This window comes from Diplodia corticola (assembly GCF_001883845.1).
Source record: "Diplodia corticola strain CBS 112549 chromosome Unknown scaffold1, whole genome shotgun sequence".
Taxonomy (NCBI): domain Eukaryota; kingdom Fungi; phylum Ascomycota; class Dothideomycetes; order Botryosphaeriales; family Botryosphaeriaceae; genus Diplodia; species Diplodia corticola.
In genome coordinates, this window is record NW_017971480.1 from 323255 (window position 1) to 341379 (window position 18125).

The 18125-nt window shown below is 41.7% G+C and overlaps 1 protein-coding gene across 1 annotated transcript; it reads right to left on the reverse strand.

The window, feature by feature from the left end:
• Positions 1–4723: 4723 nt before the first annotated feature.
• BKCO1_1000103 (f-box domain protein) lies at positions 4724–6580 on the reverse strand (the record flags this gene model as incomplete). The annotated part of the gene is made up of 1 exon (XM_020269464.1): positions 4724–6580. The coding sequence occupies one exon, from the start codon at positions 6578–6580 to the stop codon at positions 4724–4726; it is 1857 nt and encodes a 618-aa protein (XP_020135315.1).
• Between the last annotated feature and the right edge of the window lie 11545 nt (positions 6581–18125).

Here is an 18125-nt window from a genome sequence, read left to right on the forward strand (position 1 = left end):
CCACCGCCGGCCACGGCTCCACAGCTCTGCCCATCCTTTCCCTCACCCAGCGCTGCCGCCGCACCATGCTTTCACTGATCCTGCGCCTGCGCCGCCAACTACACAGTACGTACCGCTGCTGCTGCATCCGCATCGCGACCGCCACTCGGGCGCTGCCGCCGACCCCCACATGTGACGAGTCAGCAGCCCGCAGCCCCACGTTTCATCTAATATGTCCAGACAAACCATGCCATGTACTATGATTAGGGGTGTGTCGCGGCAGCCGGCAGGGGTGGCACTGCCGGCAATGACGCGGTAGTGCCGACAGCCGTTTCGCGCTGCCGGCAATACGGTTTTTACCCCTCACCTAATTTGGTAGGGCGTCTGTAAATCGGCGCAACTCCTGGCCGTCTTGCTAGAACGGTTTATCTAAGCGTATACCCTACCTTATAAGCGGATATTCGCATATAAGCTAATTATTTATAGTATTAAGGACTATTATATATAATTCTTCTCTTATTATCTTATTCTTTACCGCTTATATAACTTATCTATCTACTAAACGTATTATACGTTATTATCTTATATAGATTACTGCGATAATAGCACCGGCGAGGGTACTACTTACCGAGAAGGCTAATATAGCGGTAGTATTTACGGCGAGGGCTACGATAAGGGCTATAGCGACGCCTACGACGCCTATAAGGCTTATTAAGTAGATTATAAATCTACTAAAACCTCCGTTTCTTGTATAAATTACTAGAAGCTACTACTAAATTAGCTAAGACGTATAGAGTCGGGTAGATATTACTACTACGTATTCTACTAGGGCGATATATACGCCGTCTTACCGGCTTAAACGATAGTAGCGGCGATCGCCTATAAATCTATATCTAGAGCGGCCTCTTTACCGCCTACTATAGTATTAAATATCTTATCTACCGTAGTATTAAGTTCTTTATCCTTCTTTTAAAGCGGCGGCGGCGTAAGAAGCTTCTCTAAGCCCTCCTCTATATTATCTATTATTATATTATCGATTGTATACTAGGTCCGCGGCTAGCGTAGCTAATTCTTCTATAGTTATAGCTACTCTAACTACTTCGCTTATTATTTATTATAATCCCTCGTAGCCTCCTCGCGCGTAAGGGTCTAGCGTTACTTACGCGCTACGATAAGTTCGCCTTAGCGGCGAAGAATAGGCTTATTTATAAAAATATATATAAGCGAATCTAGGGTCTATAATCTTATTCTAGTGCGGTTATTAGTTATAATAAGGTTTATCGCCGAGAATAAGCGCTTAGAGAGTATCGAATTAACTATCGTTACGCGAAGACGATTCGCTAGCCTTTATAGATTTAGTAAGTAAGTCGCGTAGTCCTAAAACGCTATTAGATTAGACTACGCGAATATCTAGCTCTTTAGATAGTCGAAGAGCCCTCTACGATACTTAAAGTCGCTAAACTACTAGTAAAACGAGTCTAAGCGGGAGGGGTAGACGTAGCTAGTAAAGAAGGTATTTATAGCCGCTATCGCTATTAGGAGGTAGCTAAGCGACGCTTTCTCGTTTACGTAGTCTAATACCTTCGCCGCCTAGTAAATAGGTATAATTTAGACGTTAAAGCGGCTTTACTAGAGGCGTAGAAGAGCCTCTAGCTCGAGAAGGTTACCCTAGTATTAGTAACGTTATAGGTAATCGCGGATACGATATTAACGATCGATAACCTAGTATTAAGTATACCCGTTAGCGCTAAGCCTAATCTAGATAGATCCTAGCTATCTAGCTAATAGAATCGCCGCTAGATAAGAGGAATCCAACCCGATAAGATACCTATAATATTACCTTACCTTACTAAGCGTCGCCGAATTAGACTCCGATATTACCTACTACTTATACGTAATACTAAGTAGTTTATCTATCTAATAAATCTTCGCCTAAAATAACGTATCTAGTAAGATCTTTCTTACGCGCTTCGAGCTAAGTACTCTCTAGCCCCGTTTACTATTATCTAGCGCTTATTTATCTACCGCTAACTATCGTAGCGGCCTTATAAGCCTTACTAAGCTCTACGTTAAGCCCTTAAACGACCCCTAACGTATAAGAATACTAAGAACGAGTAAGTAAGACTTCTATCCGGCTAGCTAGTATAGCTTCTTTAATCGCTAACGGCTTCTAGACGCCTTACGTAGATACTCTACGAGATAGTTAGCCTCGTTAAAGACGTTTCTATATACGTTAATTCTAGTAAGCTAGTCCCTTATAAGTAGCTAAAGTCTATAGAAGTCGTATAATATAGAAAATACGTACTTAAGCTCGTCGTCTTTCGCTATTACCTTAAGTATTATTCTCGTAGTATTATAGGTATCTACCGCGAGGCTATTTACCCGCTTAGGCCTACCGCCGGCCGTAGCGAGTATTACCTCTCGCTATAACCGCTATAGATTCGCTACCGTCGCGGATAACGATCCTAGATTAAGCGATCGTATATAAAACGAGCTTTTATTAGGTAAAGCGACCGAAGAGTTTACTATACGAGCCCCGCTACGAGCGTTACTCTCGTCGGTTATAAAGTTAAGGTACTTCTACTACTTAATCGCGTTCTTAATACTACTACTAACCCGTATCTTCGTAGGCTTAAGTAAGCTCTCGATCTTCTAACGATTCGGCGGTATATAATTAGGGTTTAGCGCCTAAAGATACGCCCTTATTACCGGGTATTTAAAGAGATTAAACGATTGGCTAGTCTTAAAGATAGCTATCGCGGTAAGCTAGTAGAGGCGCTTCTTACTACTACGGGTAAGCCGCGATACTACTATATAAGTCTACCGAGAATCCTCTACCGCGATAAAACTCTACGTAGAGCGAGACTCGTCTAGCGCTTAGTCCTCGCGCGGTAGTAGGCCCTCCGCGGCCTTTATATAATATACCTAGTAATTATTAAATAGGTAAGTCTTAAGCTCGTCTATCTTTATTAACGACCTCGTATAGGCACGGTAATATAAATAACGAGCCGTTAGATACTTACGCCTTATCTCTTAGTCTAGTAGAAGCTTATATTAGCGTAGAATCTACGCGTTTTAAGGCTGGGGATTAGATATATTATAAAAGAGTAGAGTAAATAACGTATAATAGTAGATAAGAGGACTTAATACTACGATATCCGTAGGCGAACGGCACCGAATTTTACGATATCCGCGGGTAGCGGTACTAGTATACGATATTCTATACGGGGGGCTACGCCTAGCTTAGGGGGCGCTTGGCCTACCGTGGCGATTACAAATCCGCTGCCAATTGCCGGCAGAACCGGCAAAAACAGGGGTAGCGGCAGTGCCGGCAGCGATACCCCCTCTGCCGGCAATCTTAACACCCCTAACTGTGATATATTTTCCGCCCTTCATGCATCTCGCCATTTCATTATTGCCATCTCCTTGGCATCACCTCTCGATCTGCATACGAGGGCTGGTCGACATCATGCCTAACCCCCGTCGCCAATCCGCCAGGAACCAGCCCATCAAACCCTCTGGCCACTAGTCAGTGTCTGGGAATGGGGTGCGGCTGAGAAGGGCGCCTCATGTTAAGCAGCCAGCACGCCGGTAAAAAGGCAGGACGAAAAAAGAAACGCGACAGCCAATTCCGAACATCCGAACGAGAGCCCCATGCTGCAGTGCAACCCTGCCGCTGCTTTCCTAAACCAAACACCCATGGCCCTGTATTGTAGCTCAATACGTTATTACTTTGGCAATGTTGACAGCGACCCCTAGTCAAGTGTCTTCCCGCTGGAAGCACTGCGGACCCGCCACATGGCAAAATCGTTCCGCTCATGTCGACGAGCGAACAGATTGACTCCCTTGCGGAGACTGATCCAGACTCACCCCCCTTGCACTCATGGTGAAACACTGTAATTAACAGGAAAGCTTAAAGGAAGTGGCACGATAATACTAGTGAAAATGCCGGTATCCTACGGCATCTTTCAATCCGCCTAAATGCTGTCGTCGAAGGTCAATGTTGCAATCCGCTGTTGTAGCACAACATAACTCCGAGAGCCTCCCTCTCTGGTCCGTACCGGGTCCATTGGAGTGTGCACGTCACCGGTCCAGGGTACTGGGTGGATGTGTTGCCCGTTCGGTTTGACGGCTAGATTCCGGTAGTAACGAGCCGCACCTGGCGACCTCGATCGGCTTTTGGGGTGCGTTTGTCTTTAAGGCTGGCGCTCGGCAAAGAAGGTCTATGACCATGTCTTCAATGATCTTGAGTATACTACGTACGGCCAGAGAAGGCAAAGACCTGGCCTGAAAATGCATACTATTGACCACCTCTGAAGCAAGAGCCGAAAACTGCTATGAAAATATCTGAAATAAGCCTCGGCCGTCACTACAGGTTCCCACACTGTATCCCTTTTTCCATCTCTTCGGTTGTTATGTCATGTTCTGTAGTAGTAATCTCATGACGGAGAATTAAGACCCGCGAGCCGTCTTATGGATCGCCTCCGGGATCGTCCCGTAAGAACCGAAGTCTGCCGCGTCCGGAACCTTGCATTGTCCAATAGGGGCAATACCGACGACACAGAACTCTGTGCGACCGGCCAACGGTGGGGGCAGCATGTCGTCATTCCAAAAGGAGCGGTCGCCTGCATGGTGGTACAGCGAACATCAAACACGAAAGGGTACAGCGGTTCGGAAGACCTGCAAGCAACAGATGCTGAATCCGTGTCTGACTGCAGCTACTGCCCGCCGAACAGCGTGCGCCTCACAAGTCACTGCTGTCCCGCCACCGCTCGTCCCATCCTTCCAAGGCCCCTTTGTATTTACCCACACCAACTTGTACCCGCAATCGCATTGCGCCACTCGTGCCCTGCTCATACGACGCCAAATTGAGGACGTCGCCTCTCGGGTTCCAACTTTTTTGTACATTGACTATCTTGTGCTTTCCCATGCGAACCAGTGAATGCTGGAACATGGGATCGGGATGACTGTCAGAGATTGAGGTGAAGTCAAGTTGCACCACGTTGTTCTCCACCCCGGCATAGACGGAGGGCGAGAAAGGTGACGGGGACGTAAGGGTATAGACGGGGGAGTTGATGGATCGACGGTCATTACGACGCTGGTTGTGCCTGGATTGGTTTCGCGGGTTGAGAAAGAGGTTCCAGCCGTAATGACTGCCGTGCCATTCGGTACCAGCTTCTCCATCTGTGTGCGTGCCGTTGCCTGTTTTTCCACCAACATGGGCGTACTGAAAGACCCGGCCAGAAGAGACGCGCATGTCAAAGAACTTGATGATACTATGACGCGAGCTGCCAACTACGAGCCTCTCGCGCGCAATGGTTTGTAGAGCATATACCGCGCCATCATCTGTTGGATCCCAGTAGCATGATTCATATGCTGAAGGTGAGCGCATGTCATGCACACGAACAATTCCGTCGTAACCACCACTCAGAAAGACATTGGGATCGTTCTTCTCGGAATGCGGCAACGGTAGCGGTGATATTGGATATACAGACGACTGCCTGGGTTCGCCGTCAGTGGTCACATCCACTCTATCCACAGCGCCCCAAGCAGTGCCATCGATGCCAAACTTGCGTATTGGGCTGTCTGAAAATCCAGACGGTGTAATTTCGTAAACGTGGACTGGCTCTGTCGATGGGCCCAACCCAATCGCAAGTGTTTCGGCGGACAGGAAGCGGGTTGACCATATGCGAGAAGGCGTATGATGTTTAGACAATGGTTGCAAATGGCTGATCGGCTCTATTGTATCCGCAGACTTGTGCAACGGGTATAGCGCGACAGTCGAATCTGCAAAAGCAGCTGCGAGCAGAGGGTTCTTGGCCGATGATGAGATATGGACCGCCTTGACCGGGCGCCCATCGGTGTTGTATATCTCACGCCGCCATGCGGGGGGATCGTCAAGCGTGAAAGTAACTAGGTTCAAGTCACCGTTAGCTGTTCCAAGTATGACCTGTTCAGCATCCGGGTGGGGTGTCGCGCTCCGCTGGACAGGCCGGAGAATGTTGACGCAAGTGATGTCGTCTCTGCCTTCATAGGCGCCGGGTATCCTGAAAGTAAACCAGCTGGTTCTGTGGTGATACTGATCGAAATAGTGCTGCCGATCTGCCTGTGAGACTTGCTCCCATAGTTTTTCAGTTGCTGGGCCAGACTCCTTAGCCCGGACAAGCAGATCGGTTCCAGCACCCCAAACAAGTATTTCTCGACGACCGTAGTCAGAGCCATCGGAAAGCTCTTCATAGGAGTCCAGGCTAGGCTGGAAGCCCATGGTCTGCCCTCGCGGCCGCTTCCATTCAGACAACGGCTGCCCGGTGTTTAGGGAGACGATGGAGCCAGAGGGCTCGATGTAGCGACCAACAAAAGCCTTCCGGTCCCAGTTCCTTGATAAGGTTGTCAAAGAGTGTGCTAGGAGACGCGCGGGCTGATTGATGGCAGGATAGGAGGGAAAATGGCTGCGCAGGAAGATTTTCCAGCCTTCGTGTTCTATGAAGGCGTGCAGCTTGCGACAGGTCAAAGACAGGTTGCGCAGGGCCTGGGCTGTGGAGAAATAGATGATAACATGTGCTAGGAGCTCTACCGGGAGCTCTTCAAGTGCTGTGGGCATTCTCTTGCAGGTGTTGACGGTGTGTGTTGGATGATGGTGTGGCAGGCAGCTGCGTGACAGGCAGCTGCGTGACAGGGAAAACGTCATTCTTATTATCTCATAAATCAGACTCTCTTGCGGGAGGATGCCAAGCGCCTGAATTGGGTTTAGCATAATATAGCAGATTAGCGCATCGTATATTAGCTAATTAGATCGCATCGTCATCCTCCTTCGTAGAAGGGTCTAAGTATATATAGGTCTAACTTTACGTATATTCGTTATATCTCTACTAAGAAACGATACCCTCGTCTTTAGTAGTATACTTCTTACTACTAATACTATCGTAAGGCCCTAATAGTATATATAATCGATAGCCTAATTAATTCCCTATAGCTATAGATAGGTATAAATCCTATCGGGCGGATATTAGCGGAGCTATTAAGCCTCTTAAGTAGCCCTTCTCTAAGCTCGCCCTTCTACTAATATATATCCTCTAATAGGCCTCTCGCTATTAACGATAACTCTAACGACGACGATAATATTCTTTTCGGCCCTAGCCTAGGCTCTAGCGATTCTAAGAACTCGAGAGACGATATAAACGACCTTATATACGTTAACGATACCCCGCTTAGTAGTCGGCGTACGAGAGGTCGATATATATAATATAATATACGATAGAGGCTTCGAAAGGTATTTACTATAATATAGAAGATTAGTATAAGCTTTAGATATCTCGCTATTATATAGGCTAGTAAAGATATCGACCTATCTTCTTATATAAATATAATACTAGCCCGGCGATAAAAGAAAGTATATAATATCTTTAGAAATCTAGTCGTTTAAGCACTCGTGCTATTAACTATTAGCGACTATCGTAAAGAGCTTAATACTCTTATTCGTTATAGTAATTTACGTATCCCCTCTAACCGCTACTACGGTCGTTTTAATTATAGTAAAGACCTTAAGAGTCTTAATATCGAACGTACTATTAAGAATCTATAGAATATTACTCCTATATAGTATAGTATACTCTTAAGAGTTATACCTAATTAACGCTCCTATTAACCTAGCTATAGTGGTAAACCTTAAATAGTAGCGATTACGAGGTATATATATACTATTACTAGTATAGTCTATTATTCGCGCTAGCGGATTAATTTAAACTTCTTATAGTCCGCGTTAGATGCGTATCTAATAAGCTCTAGAACGAAGTAAAGGGTATTATAGACCCTTAGCGGTTTAAATATATACTATAGGTATATATCGGCGAAGAGGTTAATAGAAACTATCGTAGAAGAGGTAAAGATACGTATATATCTCGACTTTCTTATTTACGTTACTAGAGAACTAAACTACTAAGTAACTACTAAGAGATCTTCTCTTAGTACTTAGTATATATTATATATACGTTTCGGAGATATTAACTACTAAGTAACTACTAAGTCGTTCTTCTTCCGGGTTGTCTACGGTTATTAGAGACCCTAACTACTAAGTAACTACTAAGTTATAGTTTTCCTAGTTTTAGCCGCGTTTACCGAAGATATCTAACTACTAAGTAACTACTAAGTAGTAGTTTCTCTAGTTTTACCCGTATTTGCCGGAGACCCTAACTACTAAGTAACTACTAAGTAAGAATCTTACTAATATTCGTATATATAGAAGTAGATTAAGCGCTACGTAGCGAACCTATATACTATAATATACTACGATAATATTAATTTTAAAAGTATAATACGGGATAAGTATCTTAGCTATAAGACGATTATACGTAATTTTATAACTTTCGCGCTTATTATATATCTAGGAATACTAAAGGACGGCCTACGTTAAGATATATACGATTCTACGGTCGAACTCTACTAGAGCGATATAGTAGAGTCGCCTAGTATCTTTAGGTCCGACGTTAATAATATCGATAGTTAGATTATACGCGGTCTTCTAACGGATACTATCGCGAGGATTTTTCTAAATACCGTTAGAGATATCTTTAAGAATTACCAGTCGCTTCGCCCTTTAATACCGAATATCTATCGTTTAGATATATATAAGACGTTATATTAGTAGCTTAGCGCGATCTACGAGAACGAAGAAACTATCTAGAGTATTTATAATATCTACGATAGTATATTTCTATAATATCTTAGACTAAAGAGCCCGACGAATTTCGAGAATCGCCTCTAGCTCGTATATAGCGACTAACTTACGTTATAGTTAATATAGAGTATAAAGGGCTAGTAGTATCGCGCGAAAGAGTATTACGATCGACGTTAATAGCTACTTAGTATTTTTACTTAGTTTTATATTTAAATAAACCTCGTAAATACGCTCGTCCGTACGTACTAGGGTTTTATCGACTATCGCGAAGAGACGGTTTACTATATTAAGTCTAATATTAAGTTATAGGGTCGTAGTTAATATAGTCGAGATAACGCTAAGTATTACTAGCTCGAACCTCTTTTTATCTAAAGCTATACGACTCGTATAGTAATATTATTCTATACTACTATATAGTAGCGCGCGTTACTCGATACTACCGATCTTAGCGATATAGATAGGGTTAAGAGCTCGCTCTCTCGTCTATTACTAGATTAGTTTCTTACCCTTATAGACGACGTTTAAAGCTACTTAAGCACCGAGAATACTTAGAATAGGTTAATATACGAGGATATTAGCTTTCGTACCCTTTATTAATTTCTACGTAAAGTAGAATTACTATTAGCTATACGATATACCGTAAAGTACGTAGACGTTAGTCTATTATAGTATCTAGTAGATTTATTAATCGTCTTATTCTTCGGAGCTACGTAATATAATTACGAATACGAGATAATATACTATCGATAGCTTCTTAAACTAGCTATCTCGATATCGGACCTCTAAGCTACTATCCTATTATCCGGTCTTATAAATTAGATTAATAGACCTAATACCTAGAAGCCTATCGATTTTAGACTAGAGTATCTTAATTACGTATATTATATTAAGATAAAGTGCTTTAAGAACTCTACGTATAATAAAGATATAGTTTTTAGTCGAATCTATCTCTTAAATATATAGGTACGTGGCTATAAGGCTATAGTCGAGGTAGCTTTCGGTAAGTATACGAGCGGAAGCTATACTACTATAATAATATAAAACGAGATATTTAGTCTTACCCGGAAGCTATTTCTCGACGGTATAGGCTCGCTACGGTTACCCGAGAACTTAGCGAGTATCTCTCGAATATTCGACTTAGAAGACGTGTTTCTTACGGATTTTATATAGTTAGAAGAGAAGGTTATTCGGTTTAACTAACTATACGTAGACTAGCCGGGGTTGGCTAGGCTTACGCGACTTATCGGTCTAAACGAAAGTTATATTAATCTAAGGGTAGACGTAGAGGACGAGATTAATATTATCGACGATCTAACTATTAACCCGTATATAGATAACGATATATAGCTCGAACGTAAGTCTTAAGCTATAACTACTAAGTAACTACTAAGATATACTATACTATATATTCTCCGCGGATTAGTATATATAGTCGGGAACTATAACTACTAAGTAACTACTAAGGTCTATCCGGCTATATATTCTCCGCGTATTATTATACCTAGTCGGAAACTATAACTACTAAGTATCTACTAAGATCTATTCGGCTATATATTCTCCGCGAACTTAGTATATATAGCCGGAAATTATATCTACTAAGTAACTACTAAGCTATATATTCTCTATAGTATATATCGCGGTACCGGGATCGATAACTACTAAGTAACTACTAAGATCTAAAGGATAGTATATTCCCTTAAATTATTATAGATATAAGAAATCTAATACTTCGTAGATTCGTATATCGCGTATATTTAAGGTTATCGGTATATATTATAGAGTATTATATATATAGTCGTAAAGAATTAATTTTAATTTTTCTACTACTATTATTATCGCTATCGCTACTACCGTTTTCGTTATCGTTATCGTCGTTATCGTCTTCGTTATCGTTATTATTATTATTATTACTACCCCTATTACTACTACTACTATTTCTACTACTACTACTACTACTACTATTACTACTACTACTACTACTACTTTTATTCGTATCGACGTAGCCCGAGCCCGTATAAATTAGACCGCTATACCCGTTTCGCTAGAGCTAGAACCCGGATCGTCGCCCTTAGACGGTAGTTTTCGGGTAGAACTACCCGGTTCTTTCGAATTAGGGTGCTTACGGGTAAACTTACGCGGATTTTTTTTACGTGCCGACTTCGAATACGCTCCCCTCTAAGGGGCCGTACGATATCGGGTATAAGCGTCTCTAACCTTAGAGATATAGTTAGATATATCTTTCGAATATATCTAATACTCTAGATCGCTCTACTAATAGAGCGAGTAGCGGTCCTCCCCGAAGAGCTATCTATCTAACGTAGTCTCTATAATACGTCCTATATAGGATATATTCGCTAAGAGATTACGGCTGCTTTTCGCCGAAGCGGAGTAGTCTAATTTCGACTACTACTTCTTAGTAGTAGTCGCTACGTAGGGCGGGGCCGCCCTAGCGGCTTTCGCCGGTAATCTATACGCCACGCGCGGCTAGTTAGTAATAGCTACTAAACTACGCCTTACGTAGTTATAGGTATTAGTAGGTACTACGCTATAACTATATATTAGCTAAGGTATAAATACTAACTAGAGTATAAACTTACGGGGCGGGCTACGCCGGTATATTCTATAACGGAGGAAGAACCGGAGCTACTAAAGTAGCCGGAGTAGCGGGCGCCGGAAGGAGAAAGGCGCCGAGGGAGAGAGGGGTCGAGGTCGCGCGGGCGGGCCTATATAGTATATTAATTATATTATCTTAACGTATATTATAATATTTACTTACGGGTGTTACTACTATTACTATTACTACTACTACGGTTACTATCTATATCGACTATTAGTATCGTATCTTATATTAGTCTATATTAAGAAGATTTTACTACTACTTCTATAGCTTCGGCTCTGGGGTAACCCTATCTAGATTACCGGCGGGCTCCTACTCGGCGCCGTCGTTATCTTAGTTAAATATAACTATAGGTAGGGATACTCTATCGTTCTTCTATTACTACTACTATTACTATTACTACTACTTCTACTACTACTACTACTATTACTATTATTATTACTAGTACTATTACTACTACTACTACTAATACTACTATTATTACTACTATTACTAGCGTAGGCGGCTATAGATATAGTAAGTAATATCGATAGTTTAATTAATTTAATTAGTATATTCTTATAGGCGGGCGATAAGCGGGCGGCGGTAGCGGCTAGACCGTAAGATTTCGTAATATATATAACGGGCCTCGTCGCCTATACGACTCGCGTTAAGCGAGACGTACGGACGACGAGGCCGTAACTAAATAGCGGGCGGATAGAATATAGCTACTATTATTACTATTATTATTATTATTATTATTATTATTGCTACTATTACTATTACGGTTACTACTATTATTACTACTTCTACTACTACTACGGCTGCTATTAGATAAAGAAGAAAGAAGAGAAAAAGATAAGTAAGTTATAGATATTCCTAAAGCGCGACTACGCCGGCTAACTAAAGTTTAGCCGAATAGCGCCTAGGTAGCCAGCCTTACTTTACGATAGCGCTATATCTTACTTTAAGTTCCTTATAAAATATATACTAAATCTAGAGAGTCGATACTAGTAGTATTTAGTAGATACTTAGTAGTTAGGTTAGTAGTTACTTAGTAGTTAGGTTTTCTAAATTAACCGGATATTCTTCTCTATATACTATATATAAAACACGGAGACCCGTACTTAGTAGTTTCTTAGTACTTTCTTAGTAGTTTAAATCTTAGCTAACGTTACGTAAAAATAGGAGAATAAACTAAATATATAACCGGCTTATATTATCTTAACGACTAAGCGTTTGTCGTAGCCGACTATATATAATAATACTACTATTCGAACGCTCTAGAGTTCTCTTTTTTCTTTAGAGTAGTACGGCGTATACGTCCGCTTAATAAAGTTAGTATAAAGGTTAGTCTAAGCCTACTAGTATTTATATACTTCTCGGTTCGCGTAGGTCGTTAGGGTATCTCTAGCTATCTTCGCTTACTTAGACGTTATAATAGTATTAATAGCGAAGATACTAACGTAGTAAACGTAGATAGATAGATTAGCGTTCGAATATTCGTATACTTCTTAACTAACGGGGGCCGTTTATCTAAACGCCGCGACGGCGTCGATATCGTCGGTAGTAGCCTATTAGTCGGTATATATTTATCGTAGCCGCCGTTACCGCCTACCTCTAATACCCCCGGCTATAAGTCTAGTACGATATTCTAAGAGTCTATAGCTTAGGCGCTCGTATCTATTAGTTAGGTATCTAATACGACGTCTTATAAGTCGAAAATAATAGTTAAATATTATATATCGACGGGCTACGATACCGATACTTCTATACGCTTCTTTAATTACGCTTATCTTACGGATATTTATACCCGCCTTATTACCGCCTACCGTATAAGGCTATCGTTAAGGCTCTAGTCTCGGGTAGTTTATATACTTCTACGCGCACCGCCGTCCGTCGATAAAGTAAGTTTCTTCGCTTTATCCTTCTTCTCTTATGCCCTCTTTAGCCGACGTTAAGTAAACTCGGCGTCGATACGGGCGGAAGTAGACTAGATAAGCTCTATTAATATATCTATATCGTTATCTCGATATTTCTAGTCCCTTAATAGCGGTATATTCTTAAAAATAGTCTCTATAGTTAGAGACTTCTAAAACTTACCCCCTTTAATACTAGCGAATAGATATGCGAGTTACTAACGGTAGTTCCTAGGTATATAATACGAAGAAGGTATAGAAAATCGAGGATTTAATACTAGTATCCGCCCTCGATCTACTACCTATCGATTAATAAGACTTAACGCGAACCCCGTACGAGTATTTATCTTTAAAGCCGTAGCTAATACTATAGACGACGGCGCGGCTATAAAGATTAGACTTAATAATAGATTATATCTATTATAATACCGTTTAGAAGGAGCTACTATATTCGACTCGTCCGGCCGTAGTAGAATCTCCCCGAAATATACTAAGAACGTACGACGGTAATAGCTATTATTCGCTATTTCTTTCTAAGTAGCCGGTAGGTTCGCTCGTTAGACTACCGCGTTAGCCGGCTAGATACGTCGAAGATCGCTACTACTACTATCGTCTATAAGACTCTCTCTATCTAAGACGGATATCTCTAACGAGTATACGCTTAGTATTTCTTCGCCTATATCGCCCGGCGTAGCGACGGTATTTAATCGACTTCTTTAATTTCGTATTCGCCTACGATCGGCTAGTAGTATCCTCCTAATCGTACTATCCCGTTTAAGAGGACTACGCTTTCCGTTAGCCGTATATCGCCCGTCCCGCCTCTTACTATCGAAGACCTAATACGGTAGAAAGATAATATATAGACTAGTTCGACCCTCCCCTCTTCTACTACGCCCTAGTTTTTACTATACGTCGCTAATATCTCTTCCTAGAGGGAAATTATATATAACGATACGCTCGATATTAACGATATTAACTTCTATACTAAGATAAGTTGTCGTAATTATTATTCGGGTAGTAGAACCCGGCTAGTAAAACTCGATATATTTACGGCGGCGGTCGGTATCTACTACGATAGAACTATACTCCTCGATAATATTAGTAACTATATACTCGTCGTTCCCTCGGTGCGAATACTACTAATATTTCTATAAGAGGGCCTTCCGTAAGAACGCTACTATATACGGGATAGTAATAGTCGAATCGATAAAGACGACCGTCTTCGGGATTATCCGTAGCGTATATTTATCTAGAGTAATACTAGAATCTAGGAGGAAATATAGTAATACGAAACTCTTAATCTAGCTACGAGGAATAGGGCGTATATAGATAGTAATATCTAGACGATTAATAAACGTTTTAATAATCTATATCTAGTATAGACGCTCGCCGACCGGACGAAATCCGCTATACTAGAAGGCCGCCGCTTTAGCCTCTTTATATAATATAGCTAAATACCTAAACTAGATAACGTCCTTATAGAGCTATAATCTTAAGTAGTCTATTTCTAAAAACGCGGGTCGGAAGCTCTTAGTAAAGAAGTCTATATTAGTAGATCTACCCTATTAATAGATAAGATAGTACTCGTTAATAGTAACTATATCCACCTTATTATAGTCGTTTAGCTTCTCTAGTATACGTTAGAACTAGTTCTAGATAGCCTACTCCGGACTTAATAATACGTATATATATATACTAGCGGCGATATCGCGTATTAGCGTAGCGTTCTTACGCTAGAAGTTAACGATATAAGGCCGGGTCCCGTCTAGCTACTAGATATTATTAAGTTATTCGTTTCTAAGCTAGATTAACGGGATAATCTAAATAGTAATCTTCGCCGTTAAGATTAAAAAGATATAGAAGATTATACTCTTACTAAACCTAGTGCGCGCGACGAGTATAGTATCTCTATAACTAAAGATTAAGCGTTAAAGGATACGGGTCTATTTTTCTCGAGGCCTACGCCCTCCGCCGAGAATGCGCGTAAGGTATATCTTAAGAATCTTAATCTATAGATCGGGGTATAGCTTAGCCTTATTTACGACGTCGGGTAGCCTATCTAACGAAAGCTAAGGAATCGTTAGAATTATACTAGTAAGTAAACTTCTAAGAGACGATAGTATAGATACTATCTATTACTACTTAGACTTTCTCCGTCTCTTATTACCGCTACTACTCTTCTTCTTACTACGGCGTATATCTCTAAGAGTAATACTACTTAGTAGTTAATTAGTAAGTCTTCGTAGTTAGGTTCCCCGCTAAATATATATAGATTCTAGAGATAATACCGCTTAGTAGTTACTTAGTAGTTAGACCTCTCCGGTAAACGCGGGTAAAACTAGAGGAACTACTACTTAGTAGTTACTTAGTAGTTAGGTCTCTTCGGTAAATATAGGTAAAATCTAAAGAACCGCTACTTAGTAGTTACTTAGTAGTTAGAGTCTTCGGTAAACGCGGGTAAAACCGGCTAAGCCGTAGGCGAGATAAATAGCGAGACTTCGGCGGAAATAAGAAGCTTCTTAGAGAATAACGGGATCTCGACGGGCGGAATAGCGATAGAAGGCGAGATAGAGAGGATTACTAGATAAAGCTTAGAGATATAAGCTACTAATAGAGCCTCGAGATATAAGCTATTAATAAAGCTTTAAGATAAGAGCTACTAGTAGAGCTTCTAGGTAAGAGCTACTATTAGAGCTTCAAGATAAGAGCTACTATTAGAGCTTCGAGATAAGAGCTACTAGTAAAGCTTCGAGATAAAAGCTACTAGTAGAGCTTTAAGATAAGGGCGGATAATCTAATCGTAACTAGACGAAGGAACCGAATAAGAGATAGAAGCTAAAGTAGAACGTCGGCTAGGGTAGTAAGCTCCTCTAATAGTAGCGAGACCTCGGCGGGAGAGGGCGAGGTAGAAGAGATAGGAGACGTCGGCGGAAATAGTAAGCTTCTCTAATAGTAGCGAGACCTCGGCGGAAGAGGGCGAGATAGAAGAGATAGAAGACGTTAGTAGGAGTAGTAAGCTTCTCTAATAGTAGCGAGACCTTAGCGGGAGAGAGCGAGATAGATAGCGGAACCTCTACGGGCGGAATAATAATAGAAGGCGGGGGAGGAGACGATCGTCGCCTATATCTTCTAGAGCTAGGCCTTAAGTTCTTTCGTAGACGTAGGGGTCGCGCTAGTTACGCTCGAGATAGTATTACTAATTACCGTTAAGAAGAGAAGATAGACCTCGATAGATAGAGAAAAGATAGACCTTAATAGATAAGAAGAGAAGATAAACCTCGATAGGTAAGATACTAATAGCTAAGCCGGTAGTAATTATAAGCTACTTCTTAGATATAGTAGGCGAAGGTAAGATAATACTCTACCGCTATAAGAAATACTACTTACTACTTAGTAGTTGCTTAGTAGTTAGAGTCTCTAATAACTATAGACGAAACCGAAGAAATACTACTTAGTAGTTAGCTAGTAGTTAGGTTCTCCGACTACTACGGCCAACTACTACGACGAAGTACTAAGAAATACTACTTAGTAGTTACTTAGTAGTTAGGTTCTCCGACTACTACGGCTAACTACTATGACGAAGTACTAAGAAATACTACTTAGTAATTACTTAGTAGTTAGGTTCTCCGACTACCGCGACCGACTACTACGACCGACTACTACGACCGACTACTACGATCGACTACTACGACCGACTATAGCGACCGACTATAGCGATAAACGCTACTTAGTAGTTAGTTAGAAGTTAGAGTCTCCGACTACCGTAACCGACTAGAGCGAGAAATACTACTTAGTAGTTACTTAGTAGTTAAATTCTCTAGTAATTACGGGTAAAAATAAGGGGAATACTACTTAGTAGTTACTTAGTAGTTACTTAGTAGTTCGGGTTCCCGCTAGGTACGTATAAATTTCGAGGGTAAGCTATAATAATAGTATCTCTAGTTTAACTAAAGTACTCTATAATAACGCCTTTTTTTACGTAAACGGATAATACGAGGTATTTTAGTAGTACTTTATTACTCTTAGTATATATATTTAGAGATGGTTAGAGTATTATATTATATATATAAGCGATAAAGCGAAGGGTATAGTAAGTATAATAGAACTACGTATTCTTTTTACGTCTTTAAGGCTATATATCGATATAACTTAGCGTAGCTATTACTATTAATTCTAGACTAGTTAAAAGCCTATATTTTAAAGAATCGCTATAGGTGTACGCGCTAACGAATAATAACGTAGTTATAAAGTAATATTAAAGTAAACGATTTAGGGTATAACGGATATACGTAAAGTTAGATCTAAATATACTTAGACGCTTCGTAGAGGGACGATCTAATAATACGACGCTAAAAGGCTTAGCCTAGCTTTAATTAGTATACTATTATGACTAATTGAGGCCCGTGCGAAGCGGCTGACCCGTGAGATAACATTCTTGAGGCTATCGATAAGGCTGTGCATGACTCGACTATGCATGACTCATAGCGTGCATGACTCACGGATCTTGCCCGGAGCGACTCGTGCTGCCTCGTTCGCACTCGCGTCTCGCACTCGCGTCTCGTACTGTCCGCCCGCCTCGATTCTCTTTACCCGTGAGCCCATGTCTTCGCAACCCAAGCTCGGCATCGCTCCACCGACCCTGTTTCGCTCGACTGCGTCCAAGTCCGCAATGACAAGCCATTTAGGGACCCATCACCGCTGCCTACCCGCTTCTAGGCGGCTGGAAACATCCTGTTTGCTCCCCACTGAAACATAAGAGGTTCAAATATGCTTCGGGTGGCTGGCGGGGAGGTGTCCCGGCATCATCCTGATCCCCACAGTCAGCAACCAATTTACCCGGTGGGGAAGCCTGCCGCCGCCTCAGCCCGCATGACGATCACAACGGGCAATTGAGAGCCTTCCTTGAAAAGCATGCAATCTCTCTCGAACGCCGACGAGAGGCATCTTCCCTGCAACA